At 35.7% G+C, this 21,105-nt stretch overlaps 3 protein-coding genes across 4 annotated transcripts; all 3 read right to left on the reverse strand.

The window, feature by feature from the left end:
- Positions 1–892: 892 nt before the first annotated feature.
- LOC111789784 (receptor-like kinase TMK3) lies at positions 893–4,496 on the reverse strand. The gene is made up of 2 exons (XM_023670473.1): positions 1,762–4,496; positions 893–1,671 (listed from the first exon to the last, which is right to left on the reverse strand). The coding sequence occupies exons 1-2, from the start codon at positions 4,100–4,102 to the stop codon at positions 1,163–1,165; spliced, it is 2,850 nt and encodes a 949-aa protein (XP_023526241.1). The 5' UTR covers positions 4,103–4,496; the 3' UTR covers positions 893–1,162.
- A 2,800-nt stretch (positions 4,497–7,296) lies between these two features.
- Positions 7,297–9,406, reverse strand: LOC111789785. 2 transcript variants are annotated; one of them, XM_023670474.1, is made up of 4 exons: positions 9,251–9,406; positions 9,099–9,171; positions 8,897–8,970; positions 7,297–8,177 (listed from the first exon to the last, which is right to left on the reverse strand). In XM_023670474.1, exons 2-4 carry the CDS (start codon positions 9,116–9,118, stop codon positions 7,477–7,479), a joined length of 795 nt encoding a protein of 264 aa, XP_023526242.1. In that variant the 5' UTR covers positions 9,119–9,171; positions 9,251–9,406; the 3' UTR covers positions 7,297–7,476. The 2 variants fall into 2 exon arrangements, with proteins under 2 accessions (XP_023526242.1, XP_023526243.1); XM_023670475.1 differs by lacking the exon at positions 9,251–9,406 and having other exon boundaries at positions 9,099–9,236.
- Positions 9,407–9,765: 359 nt separating this feature from the next.
- LOC111789787 (aluminum-activated malate transporter 8-like) lies at positions 9,766–12,485 on the reverse strand. The gene is made up of 6 exons (XM_023670476.1): positions 12,220–12,485; positions 11,983–12,123; positions 11,613–11,885; positions 11,415–11,539; positions 11,163–11,306; positions 9,766–10,413 (listed from the first exon to the last, which is right to left on the reverse strand). The coding sequence occupies exons 1-6, from the start codon at positions 12,437–12,439 to the stop codon at positions 9,913–9,915; spliced, it is 1,404 nt and encodes a 467-aa protein (XP_023526244.1). The 5' UTR covers positions 12,440–12,485; the 3' UTR covers positions 9,766–9,912.
- Between the last annotated feature and the right edge of the window lie 8,620 nt (positions 12,486–21,105).

The following is a 21,105-nucleotide window of genomic DNA, read 5'->3' on the forward strand; positions in this document are numbered from 1 at the left end:
TTTTGGTAGAAGCAGGACACATATAATATTGCATTTATGAATTACTTTATTTGTTATAGATATAGTTGCGGAAACCACATTCACACAAATGACTCATCAGTGGCAGTCAAATTGTAAGACACACATACACGTCGTACATGGGACATGAGGTCCTCCATTAAGGCCACTGCTTTTTGTATGGCTCTCAAGGCTACAAATATCTACTCACTATCAGAACCGAATGTGGCTCATAACTTACATACCCCATTTCAATCCTATCTTCTTCTTAAACATAATATGGAATCATGGAATATTCTCTTTGTTACAAGCTCACCGATAGTAGATATTGTTCGTTTTGGCGGTCATCACGATTTTAAAATGCGTATGGTAGGGAGAGGTTTCCACACTCTTGTATGAAATGATTTGTTCCTCCCTCCAGCTGACGTGGAATCTAACAATCCACTCCCTTGGGGTCAATGAGGGTTAGCGTCCTAGTTGGCTCGCCACCTAGTATCTGGCTTTGATACCATTTGTAACAGCTCAAGTTCACTAACAGTAGATATTGTTCACTTTGACCCACTACATATTATTGTCAAACTTTAAAACTAGTAGATAAATGTTTTCACATCCTTACAAGCACGGCATCATTCTCCTCTCCTATGATGTGAAATCTCACAATCCACCCTCCTTGAGGACCCAGAGTTCTCGCTAGCACATCGCTCGATGTTTGGCTCTAATATAATTTTTAACGACCTAAGTCCACGGCTAACAAATATTGTTTGTTTGACTCGTTACATATCATCGTCAACTTTACAATTTTAAAACGCATATGGTAGAAAGAGGTTTCCACACCCTTGTGAGGAATGCTTCGTTCCTCCCGCCCATAATCGATGTGGGATGTGACACTCAATCCTAGAGAGAAACAGAGATGTAATGAACTCAAAGATGCAAAAAGTGAAACCAGAGAACGTTGGAAGTCTGTTTCACAAGGAATATACAAACATGAAGTAAGAAGAAAAAAAGTAAGCATCCAGTGTGAAGGACACCATTGGTATCTATCTACATCCACATTATCAAAAACACCATAACCTTCACTTCAGATTGTCTCCAAATTTGACCCCACAGAGTAAAAGCAGAAAAGCAAGAGGGAAACAGAAGCATCATCAAGGTGGTACCTCCTCCTTCAACGACCATCGACCGAAGTGAACGAATCTGCAAACCCAGTAGGCCTTGATGGTATGCTGCCCTTGCTGTCCTGCAGGTCCATGCAACTGAAATCACTCCCTTCTGATTCTTGCCATCCCTTCACCATTTGGTTAAGGGGTAGGCTATAGTCAATTCCAGAGAACTCCTCCGTGTCGTCGTCAATCGGCTTCCATTTCTCGACGAGTGGAGACAGTACATTTACAGCATAACCCATATCAGGTCGTTGGGTAGGCTCCCTTGCAGTGCAATGACCAGCTAATTCAGCTATTCTGCAAATGGTTTCAGATATATCTTCTTTACAACCCAAGGTTGGATCCACAGCAGCCATCAGCTTCTCCTTGTCTGATTTTATGTGCCAGAACCACGCAGCTAGATGTTGACATTCTTCAGATCTATCTTCGTCGAGAGCCATTAATCCCGTCAGCAGCTCCATGAGCACAACGCCGAAACTAAACACGTCGGCTTTGGTAGTAAGTTTACCTGTTACTGTTTCAATGAAACCATGAAATAAGTTAGATACGAAACCATTGATTTTGATTTAATTAAGATTTCATGAATACAACTTTAGAAGCTTACCAGCATATTCTGGTGCTAAGTAACCAAATGTCCCTGCAAGCCTGGTTACTACAGATCTTTCACCATCAGGGGCTAGTTTAACCAGCCCGAAATCAGAAACTTTTGCTCTAAAATCGTCGTCAAGTAAGATATTCGAAGATTTGAGATCCCGGTGGATGAAGCTCTGATGCGCTAAACTATGAAGATACTCCATCCCTCTAGCAACATCCAAGGCAATGGTTAACCTCCTCTTCCAAGAAAGAGGCTCGAGCTTAAAGGTTTTCCAATGAAAAAGATGCTTGCTGAGAGCTCCTTCAGACATATACTCGTAAATGAGAAGTCTCTCGTTTCCAGCGATCGAATATCCCAACAGTGATACCAAATGACGGTGTCGTACCTTCGAAAGAACTGCAATTTCAGATTGGAACTCATCCAAGGCTTTGCTGGTAATAACACCTGACTCCATCCTTTTGACTGCTATTTTTGTTCCATCCTCCAATTCTCCCCTGTAAACTACCCCAAACCCGCCACGACCAAGCTCATTCTCTGAAGAAAAATTATTTGTTACGTCTCGAATAACTTGAACAGATATGACTAGATTTCCAGATTCAATAACATGAGAACCACCAAGTCCACTGTTGTTTCTGCTAGCCGAACCACTTTCTGTAGCGGTAGATGTACTATTATTCGTGTTATTTGCAACAACAATCTTAACCAAATTGTTGGGATCAGATGGATCTCTTGGATGAATGACCAGAGAACTTGGAGCCTGTTCATTGCGTTTCTTCTTCTTACACAAATATATAGACAGAGGAATAGCAAGAAAAGCAACAACGACCACACTTACAACAGGAACCACAGTAGAAACTATTATAGATGCCTTGGAACGATTAGATGTTGGACCTATCCCATTGCCAGAATTAGAACCTGGTTCGGTCGTTGAAGAAGATCCGCTATCCGGAGGAGATAGGCCTCCAGTTCCCGACGTTGGGGAAGATGGGGATTGCTTACCATCTAACAAAGGGTTGCCAACAGTAACAAGTTTCACAGTGCTACTGAATTGTGGCACAGGAGGGGAGATATTGTTCCCACTGAAATCCAACAATGTAAGAGACTTTAAACCAGTCCAATTTGAGGGAATTGAACCACTCAAGTTGTTGTTCTGAAGTCGAATCTCGGCGAGCGAAATTAAATTAGCAAGTGAAGGACTCAAGGTCCCATTCAAACTGAACTTTGGTAAGTTAATGACAGAGACATCCCCAGATCTGCAGTTCAATCCCAGCCATGGTCCTTGACATGGATCATTTCCAGTCCAAGCAGAGACAAGTCTTAAGGGGTAACCCATGGCGCCAAGAAACTCAATCAGAGCCATGACTTGAGGGGCACAAGCAACCCCTGCCTGAGTTTGACAGAACAGGTTTGAAGAATAACTCACTTTCGATGCTTTAAACTTTGGGATTGGACCCATGAATTTGTTATTGTTCAAATCCAAATGGCTTAAACTCATATCACCTAAGCTCTTGGGAATCAAACCAACAAATTCATTGCCATTCAGATTCAGATCCTGCAGAAGACTCAAATCCCCAATGTTATCTGGAATAGTCCCTGAGAATTGATTCCCATGGAGCCACAAACTATTCAACGAGGTCATCGTCGTCACCACATCAATAGAACCAGTCATTCCACCTCCCACTTGATTATTCAACCAAAGTCTCGTCAATATCATACCCTTAAAGCTCGCCGGAATTCCACCGGTAAGTCTATTGTCAGAAAGCGATAACACAGATAAAGAGGACATAGACCCAAGAAAGTCCGGCAAGGGACCAACCAAATTACAACTCATACAAGTAAGATTCGTCAACTGAGCTGAATTGCCCAACGCCGGTGGAAACATCCACCCAGAACTACCGTTTAAATTATTCCCATCGAGAGCAAGAACTTCTAAACTATTGAGGCCAGTGAAAAAATCAGCCGGAACTGAAGTGAAATTGTTGTAATTAAGGAAGGCGTACCGGAGATTCTTCAGGCCACTGAACGACGGCAAGGGACCGGAGAATTCATTATTCTGAAGACCGATATTGGAGAGCATAGAAAGCTGATTGAAATTCTGCGGCAAAGGGCCCTTCAGTCCAAAACCTTGGACCTGAATTTGGGAAACCCTCGAACCATCGCAGAACACAGAAGGCCATTTGTTGCCACATGGGTCGTTATCATTGGGCGGCCATTTCAAGAGCTCTGGATTTTCCAACCCTTTTCTAAACTCATTGAGAATAGCAAGATCATTGGGGTCGGTAGCTCCAAACCCCACAGAAATTACAGCAAGAAGGAGAACTAGAACGAGCTCTGTTTTGAAGTCTTCCATGGCAGATCTGTGAAGCAACACCAAGCTCCGAAAAGGAACATCTGGGGCCGAATGCTTTCCGAGAACAGCCTTCACATCGCCATTTCTGGCGGTTTCTCACAACACCCAAATGAAATCCCACACTGAAGAGCAAGATAATCACAGAATTTGGGGGTAATAAACAGCCCCAACTCGAAGAACAGTCCAGGCAAGTGAAGAGCAAAATGGTGAATTAACAGTTCCAAAAACAAACAGCTAAATCGCGGCTGAAGTTGAGAAGGAGAAACGTGGATCCGGAACGACAACTTTCAGGACAGGATGGAAATGTGGGAAATTCAGATCGGAAACTGAAGAAAACAAAAGAAAAGAAAAAAAAAAGAAAAAAAGAAAAAAAAAAAGAGGACCCCTAGAGAGAAATTATTGGAGAGTGTGTCCCTTGTGAGGGAATTTATGCCTTGGTTGATGGTTTCTGGAAGTGGGGAATGCCACGCGCCTTCTTCTTTTTCCTTCTTATTCTTCCTCCTCCTCCTCCTCTTCCATTTATCTTTGACGGCATTTTGAAAGAAGCGAAGGGCATTATTGTCTTCTCACGTTCGGCGGTATCCCGGCGCCATCCAAGGAACATAACGAAGATAATAACAATTACCATATTTGACTATTTTACTTCTCACAAATTACTTTATTACCAAATCCCATAAATTATTTATAATAATATTACATACAAATTAAAAAATATACTTTATAAAATATAATTCAATTAGTTACAATATTATATTATCCTTTATAAAATGTACCTATTAGGCGACTAAAAAATATATTAAAAATATTTAATTATTGGAAGCTGAATCTGGACTAAGTGGTTATTAATTTTTTTTCTTTTTAATAAACTTGAATAAATTTTCTTGGTTCATGCGGTACACAAAAAAACAATAAAACAAAAGGGCCCAATGATTAATTAGATAAAAAAATAAATGGGTTTTTAATAATTACTAAGTTCTAAATTTAATTTGACATATATATATATATATATTTATTTAAAATAATTGAACTCTAATTCGTGTGTTTTTTTAACAATTTTGTTTGATAAAAGTGTCCCAGGTTAATTCAAGAGATGATACACTCGTCTTTATACTTAAAGTAAACAATATCATATCAATGTGGAGAGTGTGTTTAAACCTAAATTCTAGTAACTTTAACTGTCTCAAAAGAATTGTTCGCATCTTTTGATGAAACACCAAAAGACATCACCTTTCAAAACAAAATCCTTTTTTTTTTTTAATTTCTAGGATAAGGAGTCCGTAGGATTGACCGCATGCGATAATTACCCGCTTAAAAAAAATAAAAAGAATGATAATTGCACTTGGGGACATTTCCGTAAATTCATGCCGGCGCCTTAAACTTAGCTACATTTTGGGAGAAAATTGCGGGACCGTTCGGGTTGAATTTAACCCACGTCCACACGTCCACGTCACTCCGCCCGCCGGCGACCTTTCTCTTACGTTTTGACCCGATATTTCTTTTTAATTTACCCATAAAACCATTTTTATTCTCCAAATTTTAAATTGATACGTAATAAATTCTTTAAAATTTTGTAAATTAATTATTAAATTAAACTTTGACTCCAATTTCATCATAATATTTGAACTTTATGTCTAATCAAATTTAAATTAGTCAAACACAAAATTAAAAAAATTAAAATTAAAATTTGGGTAGCTTCCCATTTTAAAAATCTAGAAATATATTAAAGGGACGGATTAATTAAATCATTTTATTTAAATATTATAGCCTACCCACTACCCATATAATTTCATTACCCTCAATTATATTAATATTGTTTTGAAATTTTAAAAAATATATTTATTTTGAAATCTTTTCTATGATACGTGAGCACATGGAGTTTTACACTTATAATTTATGTATTAATTGTTAAAAAATGTTATAATTTTAATTATAAACATTTTGAATAATAGCAAGTCACGGACTATTTTATGAAAGTAGACAATTCCAGGTCAACTCTATTTGATTCCTTTTCTTTTTTCTTTTTCTTTTTTTTTCTACCAAAATTTTAGGNTTGAAATTTATATTATAATTTGGCATAATAACTGAATTGTAATATATAAGGAAAGTACAAATTAAATATATAGAATAGGAAGGTTAAAAAAGGAGGGTAATATGGTAATTACAGTCTAAATTTGATTTAAAAATGGGAAATTATTGAGAATAAAGTTTGGGAAAGGGCAGCGGCGGTGCAAAGGAAGGCTTTTTTTATTTGATACGCTGAACACAGACAAAAATGGGGTCCAAATCTTATGCCTTCCTTTTTGTTTGTATTTTAATTAATTTTTCTATTTCCCAAATTATTATGAATATATAATTAAATTTAGGGTAAAAGGAATAAAAAAGAATTATTAGAAGGAATTATGTTTGAAAAATGAAGATTGGTGGCCACCATGATTATGTCCACAATGAATGGCCCAAATTTTAGGATCCATTCGTAAACGTGTCTACCCACTTACAAACTCACTCAATAACGCGTAAATGTGTATTTTTTTTTTTTAGTATCTTATCCATTTAACTATGTTGGCTCGAGTTTAATACTAATTACATTCTTATATCACTGCCCAATGCCAACCAATGAAACAAATTGATTCCTCTTCCCCCAAGGAAATTCCAATAATGCCCACAAGAAAACTAAATTGGTCCATCATTTTGATTTTGAAGGGATGGAGAGAATATATTTATTGATTAAAAAAGAAAATGGGAATTATGGGAAGCAATGGAGAGAAGAAGAGATGGGTTGAAGCCCACATCTGGTTGTTTTTGGTGGCCCATTTAACCAAACTGCCTTGCTGTCTATGCTTTCCTTGTTGCTTTGAGGTACTCAATGGACACATACCTCTCGTGCTGTCTGCTGCATTTCCATCATCAATGTTTTGGTTGTTTTACCCATTTGAGTATGGGGGTAGGGAGACATTCCATGTGCTCTTTCTCTAACTTCTCTCTTACCTTTCCACTCTCCGTCCACATTATCATCAAACCTACGCCTCTTCATATTTAGCCCACGTTTGGTAGATATTGTCATGTTTGAGCTTTTCCTTTCAATTTGGTAAAGAGAGGTTTCCACACTCTGGTAAAGAATGTTTCGTTCCCCTCTCCAACCAACGTGCGATCTCACAGACAAAATGCATCTTATGGTCAATGATAAAATGACCATGTTTCCTAATAAATATGAGATCCATATATTTGATCGAAAATTGCACAATAGTACCTCCTTAAAACACTGAAGTTCTAAGCCTGCCACAAATAATTTGTTTGCAGGAGTTACATTTCACAACAGTTCAACAGTTATGTTCTTTTTTTAAACCAGACAACAACAACAGATGGTGGTAGTTTAATTATCTGTCTGTGAGCAGGTGAGACCCCGGCGCCATTGCAGGTAAGATCTGCGGTTCCACCACCTGAATAAGCCCGGTAGCCAGCCTTTGTGTCAAATCCTCCACAGCTATCTTCATCACATCCTTCCTCATCCCAATATCAGCAGCATATCTACTGGCACAGTACACCCCAACAGCTGTTGCAGCCATTCCATAGACGTTGGTTGTCACAAGACGCAGCGGTGTCGAGAGAACAGCTGCCAGAGGTCCTCCGATGATTGAAACTGCTTGCCCACTTTGTCCCATGGTCCTCTGATCAACCACAAGTAGTCCAGTTTTGCAGTATATTGCAAAGTCTTCACAGTTGTTCTTGAATACATTATAGCATCCAAAGCCATTGTCGAGTAGGTATTTCGCTCGATGAACCACAAGATCATCTGAATCAGAGCTAGCAAGGGTGCAAGTTCCACCTCGAGCTTTCGCGAGAAAGAGAGCAGGACTGACAGCATACTCAAAACGATACAACACTCCACCAGCAAGAAAACAGTTCAAACATGAAGACAGAACCCCATTTCCTTCTTCTACAGGAATGCAAGTAGCGCACGGTACAAAGGATCGAGCAGGTCCTGAACTTACCAGTAAGACATCAAGCACGGTCCCAGTTCCTACTTCTTGACCCCTTCTGGTAAAGTGAATAACTCTGTCATCTCCAACATAGATCCCTGAATTGTTCCCATCAGCGATATAGATTGGAGAAAAGAACCAAAAGTGACACTAAGTAATGTTTGTTTCGAAATGAAACTAGTATTAATACAATTCACTCTCATCATACATATATGATAATTGTAGCATAAATGGTATATTCTGCTAGAGGTTGAGAACATAACATGTCAGTGTATCCAATAGAGATCCATAAATGGACCACGTCGATAGAGGCTATTTCGAGTTCAACCTTAGAAACCCATAAGTTCTTATGAAACAAAATTTTGAAGAAACATATAACGCCCGTTAGAAATCACGACCTTCCACAATAGTATGATAAAGTGGCTTTGCTTTTGGGTTCACCAAGAGGCCTCATACCAATGAAGATATATTACATACTTATAAACCCATGATCATCCCCGGACTCCCTCCTAACAATCTTCAACGAACCCAACATAAGAAGAATCAAATGTGAGGCTCATATAAAGCAGTCTCATATGTATCAAACAATCCCAATGACTAAATCAGATGTTAACAAAAGCATACTCCAATTCTTCTGCTCTCACATAAAAAGATTTCCTCAAGCAATTAATCAACCCTTTCAAACTACCCAGAAGGCAAGAAGAACAGTTGGGGCATATTTGATTCTAATCGAATCATCTCGAAAACTACAGGGCATACAAATAATTTCTCATGGAGAAACAAGGAAAAGAAAAAAAATGAAGGAAAGAGCGAGAACCATGATGGGCATAGATATAAGCAGCCCGCCAAGAGTAGATATGATCACCCGGTTTCAAGCTTTCCCGATTAACTCTGCAAGCAAACCAAAGGATTTTGCATTTAGGCGAAAAGGGCATTGAAATTGGTTAAAATTAAGGGTACCCAATAGATTAAAACATGTAATAAAGCTGAAGAACAGAGAAAATTGGTAGATCAAATACCTGTTGGAAAGAAGCCCCATAGCTCTCTCTTTGTTTGCACCCTTCGGCGATTATGGGAACTGGGTCTTTCTCCCTAAAACCGAAATTTCAGAAATGGGTTAGCCGGATTGTAAGCGAGAAGCGTAAAGGGAAAGGAATAGAGAGAGACTTACGATTGTGCCCTCCAGCATGGGCTTAGCCGCGTGGTATCAGTGTGTGTCGGTATTGTTGCGGCCTAAAGAAGAAAGCGCTTTGACGAAGGTTTCCTTGGATTGTGTCGGTTCATCAAGTGATAAGCTTATGATTAACTACCCTAAACAAAATCCAAGCCGGTTTCGAATCTCACGTCTGTTCATCCACGAATCCAGTTGAAACCTCATTCATAATCATCTTATTATTTTGACTTTCTTTACAAAGATTACTTCATAATATCTTATAAACATTTTTTTTTTTTTTTTTTGAAATTAGTATTTGTTGTCTTACCCTTTCTTTACAATAATTTTTATACTTCAACGTTTAAACTCCTAATAAATAAACAGAGTAAAAATAACCATAAATTACTAACAAATGATATAAATTGAAGAAATGATGGTTCACATTAGAGGTTGTAATATTAATATAAGAACTTTATCCTTGGTGAAAGCAGGACACAACCTAATAAAGAACTCTGCTTTACCTCCAAAATTTCTTTTTTTTTTTTCTTTTCCCCTACCAACAAATGTTCAATCTTAACAAAACAAGATTAAGAACGAAAGAAGGGATCAAAAACCAAAACCCCATGAGCAAAAAGGAAAAAAAAAACTCTTTTTTTAGTTTTTTATTTACAGATCCGTGTTCATGTTGGCAACGAAGTGGTGCCGGAAGAGCCCTTCTTTTCAGTTAAATCCCCATCCTCTGTTCCTCTCACTGAAATAACAACATGGGGTTGTTCATCTTCAGCTTCAACAAATGGGTTTATGGTTCCTTTGTGAAGCAACTGAGGCTTCTCTGGTGAAACCGTTGCTTCAATGCTCTTGAAGTGGGCTTTTAGAGAGAGTTCGACCACTGCCTCCGACAAGTCTTCTACTGATTTAACTATCTCGATCAATATGGAAGCCACTGTCGCGTCTGGAATTATTTCTAGAAGGTTTGTGGTTTGTGCTGTGCCTAATTTTAGGGTGTCTTTTAGATCGTTCATGGCGGATTTGGCGGCGTTTAGATGCACTTGGGATGAGGGTGATGGATTTGTCATCGCCTTCATTCCTGTGGCTAAGGCTTTTAGGGCCTTTCCTGATTCTGAACTTAATGTCTTGCATGGAACTTCGATCATTCTTCGCAATTGAGATGGGTCCTGTGTCTGTGATACAATATAAATTTCAGAGTTAGTTACCAATGTGAAATTACATGCTTTAATGAACTACTAAATCTAAAGGCTTAAGCTCATAGATTCAAGTATTTTCATTTTTATGCATATTTTTAGCTCCTTTCTTACTAGCATGGTTCCCGAATCACGAACATTCACAATGGTACGATATTGTTCACCTTAAGCATAAGTTCTCATGACTTTGTTTTTTGTTTCCCCAAAAGACCTCGTACCACTAGAGATGTATTCCTTACTTATAAACTCATGATCATCTCCTTAATTAGCTGAGGTGGGATTGCCCACCAACAATCCTCAACCATTATACCATCTATGGAGCTTTCAAATAGTCTCTCTTTGATTGAGGATTGACTCATTTTCTCGGGACCCATCGAACAAAGTACGCCATTTGTTCGAAACTGGAGCCACTTTTTTACTACACTTTTAAGACTCACAACTTATTTGTTCGACATTTGAGGATTTTATTAGCATGACTAAGTTAAGGACATGACTTTGATATCATGTTAAAAATCGCGGACCTCCACAATGGTATGGTATTGACCATTTTGAGCATAAACTCTCATTGCTTTGCTTTTGGTCTCCTCGAATGCCTCATACTAATGGAGATAGCGTTTCTTACTCATAAATTCATGATCATTCTCTTAACTAGTTGACGTGGCAAAGTAGAAAGTTAAGAGGAGAAATTTGAAGAGAAAAACTTTGGAGAAAAAAGATGGGATAGTTACTTGGATTTGAGGGCAAAGGTGGCGATTGAGAGCTTCAATCTGGTAGGCACACTGTCGAGTGAGGGATCCAATTTTCAAGTAGTGTTTCCATGGATGACGAAACCTAAACTTTCCATGTTTTGGTTCCCATCTTGCAAAGTTAGCCTGTCAGACATCAATATAAACCCTTAATGTCCAAGCAATTACAAAAGTTAGTGCCTTTCATGCTACCTACTGCCAAAGAAACAAGAGAGAGAGAGAGAGAGAACCCACCATGGAATCTTCCATGCTTTTAGAATTAAGCACAGCTTTGTATCCTTCAACAAAGGATTTACCTTTTTCAGTAGCAACACCATGTTCTCCATCTTCACAACAGTAAAAATATTCCCCACCAAACCCTGTAAAAATTCAACCTTTATTACTCATACTCCTCTTACAAGATTATGTCAAATAACTGCAACATTTTCTAACCTTCTAGGTAATCCGCTAGCTTGTTTATATTAGAAGTAACCGAATTGTGAAGAGTTTCACCAGCCCAAACAGGGCAAACCAAAATGGAGATCATAATGCAGATTGCTCCACCAACAAGAATGGTGGACAGTCTCTGATGAGCCAATGTCAAGAATTCATCGATCCGATACCCCGAAATCGAAACCAAACTGAAAGTCAATATGAATATCAACACTCCATAATCATATCTCGCTTTGATTCCCGGGAAGAACCTTGAAAATGTGGCTGATGCAGCTGCAACCCAAAACCAATCACAAGTTTTATTCAAAGTTTCATGCTTTAAAATTTAAAATTAAAAAAAAAAAAAAAAAAAAAAAAAAAAAAAAGTTACCTATAAGAAAAACAAAGATGCCCAAAACAAAGGGTTCTCCTTTCTGTCCAGAGAGATTGGCCAAGTAGTTAACTCCCACTCCTAAAGAGCCAGCAAGCAGTGTACCTAAACCTCTATTCAAGCCTTTACTAAGCGTTGCCCCTGAAAAACACATCACAATAAATAAACTAAACAAAAAAAGCTTCAAACTTTAAGCAACAATATTCCCAATTTGATCAAAACAAAAACCATACTAACCTACGGTGAATTCAAAGATGACCACAACGGTCATAACAGCCCAAATCCCAGAGGCACCGAAGCCATCATAGAGAGGGTTCCAATAGTAAAACAATGAGACCAAAGTTAGAGCCACTCCAACTTTAATGGAGTGAATAATTCTTCTTGGGTCATCCTGTCCAAGTTTCTTGATTTTCATGGCAATCTCCATGGCTTTGTTCTTCACTACCTGAATCCCCATAGCCAAAGCCTTGAAAATTGAGAGAAAAATGAAGGAGGGGTGTGGTTGGGAGAGAGGAGTGTTGGGGTATTTATAAGTGAAAAGGGTTTAAAAAGGGTTGAAATTGAGAAGAATATTGAGATTGGACATCATGTGTTGTGTTGTGTTGTGTTGTGTTGGTGTCTTTTTGTGTGTCATACGGACAAAGATTTTGTGTTTGGGACAGAGAGAGAATGAAAGAAGTAGGAAAGAGACATATGCTGACTCATCATTCGGCTGTGTTTTATTTTATTCATCTCTGAAAAAAACAGGCAGCGCCATTTTCGAAGTGAAAGCAAAAAAAGGTACGGAACCGAACTATCTCCATTTGCACCAAAAAAGGAAGGGATTAAACAATTTAAGGTTTTGGAGGTTCACAAATAATAATAATGGTGTTGTTATGTATGTGTATGTCACTTTATTCTTTTGTTTGTAAACCATTATAAACATTAATTTATGGTAGAGCACTACCACACGGATATGCGTTTCCACCTTTTTTTTGTATAACCTTATCACTCTATCGTATGATATTTTATACGTCACAGATCCGATATTGATTGGAGAGGGAATGAAACATTTATTGATTGTGAGATCTCACGTCGGTTGGAGAAGAAATAAATCACTCCTTCTAAGGGTGTGAAAACCTCTTCCTAACGAACTCGTTTTGAAATCATGAGGATGACGACGATATGTAATGGGCCAAAGTGGACAATATCTACTACTAGCGGTGAGTGTGTCAGCGAGAACGCTGGCCCCCAAGAGGGGTGGATTGTGAGATCCCCACATCGGTTGGAGAAGAAACAAACCACTCCTTCTAAGAGTGTGGAAACCTCTTCCTAACAAACGTGTTTTAAAATCGTGAGATTGACGACGATATGTAACGGGTCAAAGTAGACAATATCTGCTAGCGGTGAGTTTGAGCTGTTACAAATGGTATTAGAGCCAGATACTGAGCAGTGTGTCAGCGAGAACACTGGCCCCTAAAGGGGTGGATTGTGAGATCCCACATCGATTGGAAAGTGAACAAATCACTCCTTATAAGAGTGTAGAAACCTTCCCCTAACAGACGCATTTTAAAATCGTGATGCTAACAATAATACATAACCGGTCAAACAGACAATATCTATTAGCGGTGAGCTTAGGCCGTTACACTTCTTTTGTACTCTTTTAAGCCATCATCTAACTTCAATTCTTTCTCGAGCATACACTTTTGTCAACTAATGCAATGAATAGGGCTATGCACAAGTAGAGAGGGAAGACACACACCCATGCCATTGATCTTGTGACTTATCAGTCCACCACACAACCTAAAAATTTAAGACAATGGGTTAATGGGTCTTTACTATTTTTATGGATACACTCTTCTCCTGTGGGGTGTAAAAATTTGCACAAAAGTCCATCATGCAGTTACCAATATTAAGCTCTAATACAAGACCTTATGCTCTTATATGATGTCAAATGAAGCAATTATAGTATATCTAATCTTTGATCAAAACTCTAACAAATTAAGGCATTTATGAGTAAGAAGTGAGTGAAGTTAATCCAAATAATGGTTTTGCTATTTAGAAAATGTGAAGGAAAGTTAGGGCTAGAGATTATAGCTTGTAGGGCAGGTGCATGCTGAAGCATTAGGTCAATTTCCAGGAAAGTGTGTAGCTATATATATATATATAAGTTGAGCCTAACGCGCAATCTTTAGGCCATAAAGTTGCAGGGAAGTTTCTCAAGTTTTGATTGTGATACAGCTCTAAAACTTGAATATTGTTTTCAATTAACTTGAGAAAGAGAGAAAAAGAGCTGTAATCCACCATTATTTGGTTGATTTTGATTCATGGAACTAAAATGGAAAGGATAAACAAATATTCCAAACAACAACTGTTTTCATTTTTCACTCCTCTAATGTAAGTTGACTCGACTTTGTTGTAACCCACATGAAAATTAATCGACTCTAGTGTTTTTCTTATCTTTGATGTTGTTACCAACGATAACAAATGTGAGAAAGGTCTAGACGTTGACAACATTGAAGACTGACGATGAGCATCGCAATTCCATTAATGGAGGGTTGTTGTGTCAGTCAGTCATATTAATAGAATCTTCAAATGTGTAACAAACAAAGTTGTAAACCTTGAACGTGTAGTCAAACAAAGGATGTACTTTATTTCAAGCTCAATAATATCGTTAGGGTTTACTTACAATAATATACTGTTTCTCTACTGTATGACTATGGATATGGATATATACAATGTTCATTGACAATAACAAAAGGTCAAAACTCATATGCAAACAGTCAGCCTTTTCAACCATAAACAAAAGGGAACTTAAAAAGAAAGAAAGAGAAAAGGGTTATGAAAGTCAAAGCCTTAAAGTATGTACTGTCACCATACATAGGAATCTGACTCAATCCCATTTTACTTTACTTCCATATGGTAACATTCATTTTTGGTTCTTACACCAATAAATATGAACACTATCAAAATTTATATGAACACACACAAAATATAAACAAACATATCATATTGGACATCAATGATTATGTGCTTTTTTCTCTTATTTTCAACATTTTTGGTTCTTAGCTACTCTTATATGCACAAAACTATATGACACTTAAAGATTGAAACCAAAAAAAAAAAAAAAAAAAAAAACCAAAAAAAAAANATGTTTTGTTTTTATACTTTTTGTCATTTAATTTTGTTTCTTTTTCTTCCCCACCCACTTGTTTGTATTTTATTTCAAATATACATATATATATACATATATTTTATTACCTCTCTCATGTATATTTACTTAAAACACCTTTTTCATTCGACTTTTAGTAGTACAAATCGTCACGTATCCACTTTAACTCTTTTTCTTTTTCTAGAATATTTCAAGAGATCGTTCTAACACAACTCTGAACACTCTTTATTATGATCAATCAAAAAGATATAACACTTCGAGACTGCTTGAGATTTCTTGAGATGAGGTATGTTAAAATAGGTACACAATGAACTCATATAATTATTGGGTTTGACCCTAGTTAGCTAACGATGATATTTCAATAAGGTTCCGTCTTTAGAACATTATATTTTTTTTCCGATTCTAATTATAGATTAAAATACCCTTTTAGTTCTTGAATTTTGTTCCATTTTAGTGTTTCTACGTTGAACCATAGTATTGTTTAATTCTTATTATATATATAAAAATCCACTATCTATGTTCATGCACATTGTGTTTATATGATATGGTATTTGTGAGCGAATGAAAATGTGTCACCATTATTATTTTTAAAAAGAAATGTGACGTGGAAAATTGGAAGTGCTTTATCAATAAGTGATAACTAGACTCTACTCTCACAAACTTTTACTTTAATCAAATGCTTTAATTGCAAATTTCCAAATGTGGCTTCCATGTGTCACATTTAGCCTACCCCTAATTTTATAAACAAAAATATACGTTTTATTTTATTCTTTTAACTCTATTAATCAATCAAAATAAAAAATAATATAAAGAAAAAAAAACATACATGCTACTTATTGGGCCACAAAAGTAACAGCCTGGGCTCAAAATTGTAGTTGGGCTTTACCCAATCTAGCTCCACTCTATTAGATCCGGCCCAATGTTAAATATTCAAATTACACTAAACCTAAACCTAATGCCCACGGGATTTCGAAAGGGAGTGAATTGTGAGATTCCACATTGGTTGGAGAGGGGAACGAAACATTTTTTTATAAGGTTTTAAAACTTCGAGGGAAAGCTCAAAGAGGACAATATCTGCTAACGATGGGCTTGGACTGTTACAATATCATGCTAGCGTTGAGTATTTCTTAACAATCATATCTCTATATCAAGACTCTTTCTTTATTTGGATGTCACAATTATGAGCCCTAAAACATTCTCGTAGAACTCCATTGGTCGAAAGATATATATAGAGAGAGAGAAGAGTGAGTTTGAAAGACAGAGATTGGGGGGTATGGGGTTTGATAATGAAAGTATATATTAGATTGAAACAGTGTTTGGTTTGTGACCCCATCCTATCAATTTCACCCAATTATTATATAAAAATGCAACACATTCAATCCAACACTTACATTAGAGATGAACAAAAGCAATGAAAATGAGACCACCTTTTTCATTTTTATATTATATTAATTTGAACACCCACTTCAAAATATATACTATATTATAAAATGAAGTTTAATGAAATGTGTGAAGAACATACAAACAAATTTTGTCACCCACCTTCAAAATCCATTATGTTATTTTAAAAAAAAATGGAGAAATATAGGAATAAAGAGATTAGTTAGGTATGCCCAAGTTGTTTGTTTCATTGACTTTACAGCCCACCCCTCAATTATGGCTTCTCCCCTCTGTTGGTATCTTCTACAACACAACACCCCTTTCTCTACCTTTCAATTTCCCCACCTTTTTCCCTCCTCTTCTTCTTTATTCTTTATTCTTTATTTGTGGAGCTTCCAACGGCCACGTTTCCCTCACTCGATTACTCTTTTTTTTTCCAATTTCATCGAGAAACGAGTGCTAACAAGAACAGTTAGTCATGAAGAGGGGGTGGACATCCAGCGGTGTACTAACGAAGAACGAGTGTTAGCGAAAACGTTGGGTTAAAATTATAATAATTTAATAAGAATAGAATGGTGGATATTATTTAAGCAATTGTTTGGTTGTCGGGAAAATACAGCTGGAATTTAAAATCACAGAAGTTTAATTCATTTCGTTTACGACTAAAAACCCAATTCTAATCTGCCATCTGTCCCCTTCATTACATAACCTTATCAACGACTAATTGCAATTATTGACTTGGAAAATCTAGTTTTAAGATTTTTAATTAATTCTTTTTTCTTAAAAAAAAAAAAAAAAGAAAGAAAAGAAATACATGACTAACACTTGGCCGACGGAGATAATTGGATAATTTAAAATGTTTTTATAAATATTTATGAAAATCTTCCACACTCACTTTTATTTAATATATAATTGCATACAAAATTGATATATTAATCACTCTACACGTTTGAAGTAACTAATTTTAATTTATTTCAAATTTTGGTAGGTTTATCCAAGATTTGAAAAATCTTTTCTATCAATCCAAACATTTAAATAAATTGAGTGGGTGATTCGAGCCATTTGAATAAAATTCACCACTCATTCACAACTCAACTCAGTTCTCGAATGGTTTTTTTTTTCTAGTTATCTATAATGTTGTATTAACAACTAAAATCTCATAAAATTCAAATATAAGAAATTCATAAATCAAAGTATATAACTAACCTCCGTTACAAAAATCAAATATTTTTTAATATTCATAATAACTTAAGAATATGGTAAGATCCGATCCTAACCCTATTTTCAAGTTTCTTTTTTTCTCTTTCTTTTATATATATATATATATATATATACTCTAACTTGTGTACTAACTTTTTGTTACTTAAACCACACATCTATAGCTGGAATGGATGGAAGAGAGGTAGTTAGTTGGGTGATGAACAGAAGAAGAAAAGTATGGAAATTTCAGATACTAAGAAACAAACATAGAAATGTGAAGCCTTCAACAGCAGACATTTTTATAGACGGATCATTAGACATTAAATATGGGAAGGAACAAGAAGACCAAACACCAGACCAGACCATACCATATATTATAATAATAATTGGTTTCAAACAACCATATGCTCACTCCACCCTTTCATCAATTTAAGTACATGAATCAATCATGTACATTTTCCCCTCTTCTTTTTCCGTTCATTTTCACTCTTTTTCATCCCTTTAATCCAAATTAAATTTTGTCACATGGAATATATATATATATATATTAACCAATTAATAAATTGAAGTATATTTAGATTAAAAAAATAAATAAATATTTTTTTTAATATGTTTGTGTGAATTCATTTATATAACGAATTTGGAATTAGCTTGAAACGTAATGAATAAAACAAAATAAGTATTTATTATTATTTGTCCCCGACCCTAACTGCGTGAATTAAATTCCCACAAGATTCTGAAAATTTATACAACACGCAGTGGGCAATTGCCCTTGGCTGACGTCATCATCAAATCATGATACAATATTACCATGCACGCACACCCCCAAGCAATGAACACGGCATGGAGTATATTGTTTTAAATATGTTTATTAAATAATATTTCTATTTTATAAAGTTTGTTTCTTTTTTGTTACAATGATGACAACCTCTCCATCTTCGTCCCAATAATCACATCAACTATTATAGATTTTGACCCATTGTTTGGGAACTTATATATAATCATATATTATTCATATAAAATGCTTTCTTTTTGGTATAAGTTACGCTTTGAATGTTACATTAGTATATTCTTTAAAAGATACATGTAAAGTTGATAATGTTTATTTTGTATTTTGACCATTTTCAATTAATTTCAATTATTTTATAGATTACGACAATGTTTATAATCTTTAATAAATATCCAAAATTTATTTAAGCTTATTTGACGAAGTGAATATATAGAACTAATGATATTTTATCTAATTCAAAATCATAGACTAAATATATATTAAATTGAAATAGGTATGGTAATTTGTCTTCAATATATTTAATACGTTAAAAAAATTTGTATGAGAAGGGGAGAGATGTAAATAAAGAGAAAAGTGGGGGGCAAAGGGGTAAAAAGAGGGAAGAAAAAAGGTGGTAGAGGCGGGGCAGTTGGTCACGTGGTACAAGAAGCTGACACGTGGCAAATCATAGAACCGACAATGACAAGCGGGACATTATCCCGCATTAAACAAAAGGCAATTTTAGTTGCCCACACACCCATCTCTCTTTTCCTATTGGTTGCTTTCTTGACTTTTTTTACCTCCAAAAACACGTGGGACCCTCCTATTCGTGGAATTACACGCCTCAATTAAAGCGGAGAGAGAAAAAAATATAAGAATTCAAAAAAAAACGAAAGCTCCATTTCTGATTGGACTTTACTTGGGCCCCACTTTTTGGGCGAATCTTCGTAAAATGCAAAAAATTTCGGGGCACAATTAAAAACTCACCCGTATGGTTGACGCGTGTACAGTGATTGGTTACCCTGTGGGCTCCACTTTCCTTTCCAGTTTCTAGCGCCAAAAGTCCAAAACCCCCTCGACAGACCTCTAACGCAATTCTACCTGCCAAGTAGGATCAGATCCACACGTGGGTCCCACTCCCTCTTTTCTAGCGTTTGCGTGACGTGGCGGACATGATTAAAAATTTTCCCCTTCTTTTATGAGAATATTAGTATGAAGTAATTGAATAATTATGTTATATGTATTTATATAATTGGGAGAAAACGATAATTATTAAAATATTTTCTCCTAAAATAATTCACTCATAGAGCATGTTTGGTAACGTTTTATTCCCTTTAATGTTTATTTATAAGAACCGCATGAAAATGTTTTATGACTTCTTCGTCAATTATTTCTGATTTATTTAACAAATATAAAATAAATAATAATTATATATACATCTTCTAATATAGGTAGAAAGCAGAAATTAAAAAGTAACCGCTGACGTAAAAGCACTTTAAAAATAATAATTAAGGACTATTTAAATAAAGCAAATAGTATTTTCTTTTTCTTTTTTAAGAAAAAAAAAGCCTAATATTGATAGCATTATACATGCTTGCTTTATATAGCTAATTTGATAGACTTTGCATTAAATATTAATGTTTGTTTGTTAGACATTAATTGTAGACATAATTAAATTAGTGTTAATTAATCATGCGATTCACCTCCACACTCGTGCCCACATTACCTCTCGGTGGTCATTCCCACGTCATTCTTAAAATATATGAAACCAAATTAAAGATTCATTCATTAATGTCGGCTAATCAATTAATATTAAATCTTAAATTTAATCTTTTAAAAAAATTAAATTAAATCAAAATTAGTGAAATAGAGGTGTAATTTTATATAATCTAATCCCGATTATTTTTATTTATTTATTTTAAAATCAATGGTTCATGATTGCGGGGTTGATTTTTTTAAGCTAATATTTGAAAATCTTTACAAAAAAATGATATCAAAGGACCATTTATGAGAATATAATAATATATTAAAAAATCTTTTGAATCAATATGATTTGATAGACGAACAACTAACTTTATATACCTTAAAGAGTTAAATTTGATATAACTTTTACGAAGTGACCATAAAACTTGCAACATTTAAAACACTAAATAATGAGTATGTTGATTATCTTCAACTATTTTAATTCTATTCCGTGTGCTTTGCTTGGAGCAATTCCATGTTGGGTGACCCATTAAAAATTTTCGTAAGATGCATGCAAGTGAGAATAAAGTACACTATGAGGACTCGTGTTAGTTTGTGGGAATAGTTTTCACTCTTAAAAACGATGCAGGAGTATATCGAGATCGTAAAATGGGTTTTGAGGGGTGGGTATGAAAATGATTAAAGGGTGTAAAAAGAAAAGAAAAGAAAAGAAAGAATGAGGTAAAGAAGAGACAATATTAAATAAAGCAGGAGTCCAATTGTGATTGTAATAAAGTTACAACAAAGAAAGCATATAGCATTTTAATGATTGAATTGCTTTTATAATTGGAGAAATTCAATGAACTGGACTCCCACATCATCATCATATCACAAACCATGCCATAACTTAAACCTCCAACTGCCCTCAAAAGCCCTTACC

This window comes from Cucurbita pepo, chromosome LG03 (genome assembly GCF_002806865.2).
Source record: "Cucurbita pepo subsp. pepo cultivar mu-cu-16 chromosome LG03, ASM280686v2, whole genome shotgun sequence".
In the NCBI taxonomy this organism is placed as follows: domain Eukaryota; kingdom Viridiplantae; phylum Streptophyta; class Magnoliopsida; order Cucurbitales; family Cucurbitaceae; genus Cucurbita; species Cucurbita pepo.